At 41.9% G+C, this 6439-nt stretch overlaps 1 protein-coding gene across 1 annotated transcript in view; it reads right to left on the bottom strand.

The window, feature by feature from the left end:
* Positions 1-3382, bottom strand: part of Lpxn (leupaxin) — a 33416-nt gene extending 30034 nt beyond the window's left edge. Inside the window, exon 1 of the mRNA XM_021208073.2 lies at positions 3274-3382. Coding sequence (XP_021063732.1) covers positions 3274-3286 — 13 coding nt within the window. The 5' untranslated portion in view covers positions 3287-3382. The remainder of the gene's footprint in view (positions 1-3273) is intronic.
* Positions 3383-6439: the final 3057 nt, after the last annotated feature.

Genomic DNA, 6439 nt, shown 5'->3' with positions numbered 1-6439 from the left:
AAATGTAAACATTGAAATTTCTTAAAAACAATAGATCAATAGAAAAATATAAGCATATGAAATAAGACTGTCAAGAGCTGATGATTATTGAAACTGATACAAAGAGTGCAATCAAAGTCATTAAATTGTTTTCTCTAATTCTGTATATATTTTAATTCTCCACAATAAAAGATCTTGGGTTTTTTTTAGAGTAAATAAAACAGAACAACAAAGCCAATGTTTTATCTCAGACTCTTATTAGCCAGCCTCAACTCTGAATTTCAGAATTCCAACACTTTGCATGTTAGAATGCAACCATTCTCTTTTCTGTTTTCTAAGCTTCACTCCAATCAGAATTCAGGCCTTCCTGGACCAAGAGAACTCATGTATATTAAACATGATGGGACAGGAGTATCACTCAGCAGAGGGTGTGAAGTTATCCTCAGAAGCATCAGTTCACCAAATCTATTATAATTCTCCTTTCTGCTCACGAGTTACCAGGACTTTCACTTCCTGTTTCCAATGAACACATATTTCACCAGTTCCTGAAGCTACTCCTTTGGCTTCATGCAGACTCTAAAATTTAAATTAGATGACTAATTTTGGTGTGACAAATATGAGATTACTGGCAGTGAAGTCTCTGGGTGTCTCCATGTGTTAGAGTCATCTCATCCCTAAATCTCAATTTAGGTAAAACCTTCTAGGTGAATACATGCTACTAACATCCAAGACAGTATTACATAAAGGAAATATTTGCCCACTTGAGCCATCATGTCCTTGATAAAATTTCTACACAAGTAGAAAGAGAAATCCACCCCAAGTCTTGGGTTTGGATTTTGGTCCTGTTGCTGTTTGTTAAGGCAGGGTCTCACTCTAGCCCAAGCTGACCTGGAACTAACAAGGTAGCCCAGGCTGACCTTACACTGTGGACAGTTATTCAACCTAGTCTCTTAAGTGCTGGCTGGGATCATGGGTGCAAACTACTGTGCCTGGCAGACACTACCTGCCTTTTGTTTCACTTTGGTTTTTGAGACAGGGCCTCAGTACACAGCCCTTGTTGGGCTACAACTTGCTATGTAACATAAACCAGACTGGCCTCAATTAGTAGAGATCTATGTGCTTCTGCCTTCCATGTCTGACTTTTTAAAGATAGGATCGTATGTAGCTTAGGCTGGCCTCAAATTTTCTATATAGACAAAAATAAGCTTTAGTTTTTGTTCCTCCTGCTTCCACTTCTGGAGCATAAGGATTGAAGGCAAGCAGCACTATACTCCACGCAAATTGTGACAATTTGAAGAGACCGTTGAGGGGTTAACTATTAGCAGTTTATTAACCTGTAGTAAATTGGATTATCTACAGTCAGCTTCCAAAGTTGCATATTTTCTACATTTCTGAAAAAGATTTCCTTGACAGCTACCCTACTCAGAAATTCTTTAAAGTATACATTTTTAAAAAATATATTACTGCACTGGCCACCAGAACAAATGCACTTCTAATATAAGAGAACAACCTGTAACATTATCATTTAATTGTACTTGGTGTCAGGTGCTCCTGAGAATGAACAAGATATTTTGGGTTTTCATTATTTAAAGAAAAACAATAATACCTATTTCAGAAAATTGCTGCAAACACTAAACTTATTTACATATTTTAAGTTTTCCCAATATAAATTGCCCTTTAACTTTTTAAACTAATTTTGAATTAAATTTAAAATGTACTTTGATATTGTGATTAATGCTGTATTTTGGACTTTGATCTAGAATCCAATTCTTTTCTATATAATATTGGTTACTTATTCTTAGAGAATTTGATATGTGCAACCTATGAAATAAATCCAAAATAAGATCCTAGCTGAAAAAAAAATGGTAAAACTCCACGGAGAAATGCAAATTTCCTCCAATACCCACACAGAATTCATCAAATTCTCAAAGAATAAATAATCAATATTATATAGAAAAGAATCTGGATCCTATACCAAAGTCCAAAATACAGCATTAACCACAATATCAAACTATATTTTACTGACAAAACAGTTAAGGATTTATTAAAAACACCCTTTTTTCCTTCAATAATTCCTTTTTTTGGGGGGGGGGAGGGTCTGAGACAGGGTTTCTCTGTGTATCCCTGACTGTCCTGGAACTCACGTTGTAGACCAGGCTGGCCTCGAACTCAGAAATCCGCCTGCCTCTGCCTCCCAAGTGCTGGGATTAAAGGCATGCGCCACCACGCCCAGCTCCTTCAATAATTTCAATTCTCTTCTTTGTTCCTCTGTTTCTCCAGTTCTTAAAGCAGAACCCCAATAATTATTTTTAATGACAATGTACAAGCTATGTATCTTGTTATTGTTGGAAGTTTTTGCATAGCTACAAACACAGTGCGGAATTAATACAGATTGAAATGTGGGTAAAATTAACTTTATGTAGCGATAAAAATAAATAGGTGATACACATAGATGGATGGCTGGATGGCTGGATGGCTGGATGGAAGGACAGATGGACAGACAGGCAGGCAGACAGACAGAGGTATGTAGATGATCAAAAGTTGCCAAGATATATGAAATGAGCCCCAAAGGAGGCAGACTTTACAGCTCCAGGCTTTGGGACCTGGGTTTCCCTGGGCATGGTAGCCCAGAGGCACTTCCTCTGATGTTTACATTACCTCAGAGTAGAAGGATGGACTGTTTTACTTGTGAAGTAATCTGCTCCTTCAAGATTTCTCTAAATAAAAAGCAACAAGAACCACTACAGTGATGATCTACCTGTAGTCTTAACAGTAAACTACGGAGAAATGAAAGCACTCTGGCCCTTTTCAATGTCTACAGATCCTTTATGATGCTTGGTCATTTCATTGTCCTTACACTATCCTCCCTTTCTCCTGGTTTCCTTTTCTTTCTTCTTTCCTTCTCTTCCTTCATTTTATGTCTTCATCCTTTCCCATACATTTTTTTTCTTCCAATATCATATCTCCACAATCACCAAGCTGTAGAGCTGCCCTATGACCTCCAGTAGCTGCCAAGGCACTTTGAATTACAATTCCTTCTGTTTCTTTGGGTGTCTGGTCTATTAACTCTCAACTCTCTGCCAACTGTGCCGCTGCAAACAGCAACCCCATAGCTTCCCCAACAATGATAGTTCCTCCTGCCGCACTCTTGTTTGAACTGAGGACATAAGTGAAAACAAAAATCTTTCAGTCCTATCCTCAGTTTGACTAGACCACACTTCATTACAGATGGGGATGGATGGCAGCCAGACCCACACTTCCTTAGAGCATCTTCTCCAAAAGCCCCTCACTCACCCAGCTCTTCCATTGTCCTGTACCTATGATGCTCTAGTCTCCAAGATCGTGAAGAACTTTGTTGGCATGTGGTGAAGAAGAGGACCACAACGGAACTGAATGAGACAGTGCAAAGCAGCCTCTGTGACCCCTTTTGGTTCCTGTATTTGCTTAGCACTTCCTCACTTTTGATTTGCTGAATACTTTTTCTTTTCTTTTCTAGTAGCTTAGGTTTTTTTGGTTTTTGCTTTTTTGTTGTTGTTTTTTGGTTTGTTTGTTTTTGTTTTTGTTTTAATTGTGCTAACAGAAAAAGGCGGGTTGTGCAAGATTGAAGTTTTGATGCTACATTGGCCAGAGTGGCTATACAAATTGAAAGTTAATTCTTTTTTAAACACCTACCATGTTCAAGGGCTTATCTTGAACACATAGAAATTTTAGGTTTATACTTAAAAGAATTTTCCAAGTTTAAGTTTCCCATTGCCCATTGCTGGCTATTTTCTGTCTCCTTCCTTTTCCTTCCTTCTCTTCCTCCTCCTTTTCCTGTAAAACTAGAGGACCACAGAAGAACAGGCCCTTTCTTAAAATTTCTGATTAAATAGCATCAACTTCATTTCACTATTTGTACTTAGTACAGCTGACCTCATTTCCCAGAAAAACTGTGATTTTTTTAAAAACAGACATCTTAATAATTGTGTGTGTGCGCGTGCTCGTGTAGGCATTCACAAGTTGTAAGAGTAAGAAATCAGCGCTCTCCTACCCCTGGGGTCCCACAGATGAAATTCATCAGACTTTTCAGCAAAGTCCCTTTATCTGCTAAGCAATCTCACTGGCCCAGATTATAGATTCTTTAAAGTTGAATAGAAGTGGGTTCACTTTTAAATTCTCTGGTCCTGGTTTATCCAGTTATCCAAAATGCAAACGTCTACAGAATAAGGAAGAATCAACTGAGAAGATTAAAGATACTAGGTATTAAGCTTCCAGAATCTGAATTACAATTCCTGCTCAGTTCACAATTTCTCCAAAAAGGTGAGAGAGGTAGATTTTTTTTATCTTATTGTGCCTTTGTTCATCTCGAAAGGAAAAACAAAAACAAACAAACAAACAAGCGAACAACAACAAACGCATTTAACAGGCCCTCCTAGAAAAGGCAGTATATAAAGAACTATAACTATGGCCCTGTGAAGTGGATTTTGTCCCAGTGTTTACCATGAGATTAACGGGCACAGGGAGTAATAACTGGTTAAAAGAATAGAATAAAGGGATAGTTTTGGAATGATCATCTTTTAAAAGGAACAAGTCATTCATTTTACTAAGACCTTTTTAAAGAGGCTCGCTTTTTGTATTACTTTAAACAGCCATTGGATGTCAGTGCTGTTCCAAACGTGCTCATTGCAAATACAGCTAGAAAAATCATTCCTACTGACACTGTCGGTTTTTACAACTGAAAAGGACATTAATCCTTTGAAAGCGCAAAAACTCGGGATAGACTATAAAACATTTGCCTTATCTGTGTGGCAAATGAGCCAGATGCTGAGAGGAAAAGAAAAAAGAACTTCATTGAAAGTATAAAATTTAATGGCTAATATAAAATTCTGAATCAGATTTCCAAACTTTGTATCTTTCCATCCTCTTGTGTAGATTTTAACTTAAGACGTTTCCATCTTCGAAGAGTAAGAGTCTCCTTAAAAGCCGTTTCCTGATTGCAATGTGTAAAAGGCAAACCAAGGAATGCAAACAATGTTTAAAAAGGGAAAGAAATGCCTTCAAACGTGTAAGAGGGAAAGAGGCTGCATTACCGCCAGTTGCGGTTTGAACGATTGGAAAGCCCCCTTTACCCATCAGGAGGATACTTAGCTGCAAACGCTAGTTAGAGCTGCTATTATGACTGTGCTTCCTGTGCCGCAGAAACATCTACAGACCGCAAAGGCATTCAACCTCGGGGCGGAGAACGTGAGCGACAGCTAACTTCTCCACCAAAAAAAAAATCAGTGAGTCACGCTAACCGGCTCTCCAGCTCCAGCACCACAGCCAACGGCAATTCCGTGGCGGCGCCCCATTCCTACCAGGAAACAACTTTACACTTCGTCCTACATGTTTTATTAAAATTGAGTTGACAGACGCAGAACGAGTCCCTGACCTCCTGGGCTTCTCAAGTGAGAGAGACTCAACACAAGATGGAGGGATGAACAGGTCGCGGAGGAGCCGTCAAATGACCAGACCGAAGTAAGTAAAGACTAGGACGAGGGCACTTCGGAGCACTTAACACAAAAAAAAGATTTAACAGTAGAAGTAGGATTCTTTCCCAGGGAACCCTAGCCAGTAATTGGCTCAATATTTGTGCCAGTTGTACGCAGGCGTCGCGATCTAACCCGGAAGCAATGCCTCACTGAAACGTTATCTCAGACCGCGGATAGAAAAGCTCCCAGCCTTCCCTCTGCCTCTAGTTTCCCATGATTTCCCTGGAAGCACAGAGTAAATAGGACTACGTCTCCCAGAATGCCCTCGGCGAAGTTGGCCCTGCGCGTGCGCCTCGCGACTATCCCGCGCTGTCCTCTCAGCCCCGCCTCTATCCTATCGCCGCCATTTTTTTTCAGAGACTTTCATCCGGCAACGGATAGGGCCTTTTTTTCTTAAAGGAGAAGCTGCAACTCAAATAATTTACCACTTCTCCCCTCGAGAGCTGGCGGCGCTGGGGACAGAAAGGCCAGAGCAGGAAGGTGGGGGTCCGGGTGGAGGCGGGATAACGTCCAGGCTACTTGTTAGGCAAGTAAGAACCCTTGAGGGGACAGCGGCGCCTCAGGGAGGCAGGTGCGCGCGCAGCCGGCAGGGGGGTGCAGCGCGCGCGCGCGGGGCCGGGAAAGGTGCGTTTTGTCCTCGCCACCCCTGCCCCTCCCACCGCCCCTAGCTTGAGCCGAACTCCTAAGGGGGGAAAAAGGTCACTTTGGGATTGTCGCGAGACGCAGCCGTTTAACGGTGAGAACGGGCGCGCGGGGAAGGAAACCTCGCGCTCTCCCTCGGAGCCGTTTCCTGATTGGTTGGAGGAAGGGGTGGGGGAGGGCACCGAGTGCGCTGCTGCGTGTGGGACCGCGAGGGGCCGGACCAGGGGGCCCGATCCTCCTCTCCGATTGGCCCGCTGCGTGTCCGTCCGGGTGCGCGCGTGCGCGCCGCCGGCTTGAGTGGCAGGGGG

This window comes from Mus pahari, chromosome 1, assembly GCF_900095145.1.
Source record: "Mus pahari chromosome 1, PAHARI_EIJ_v1.1, whole genome shotgun sequence".
Lineage (NCBI taxonomy): Eukaryota > Metazoa > Chordata > Mammalia > Rodentia > Muridae > Mus > Mus pahari.
This window is presented reverse-complemented; position numbering and strand designations above follow the sequence as displayed.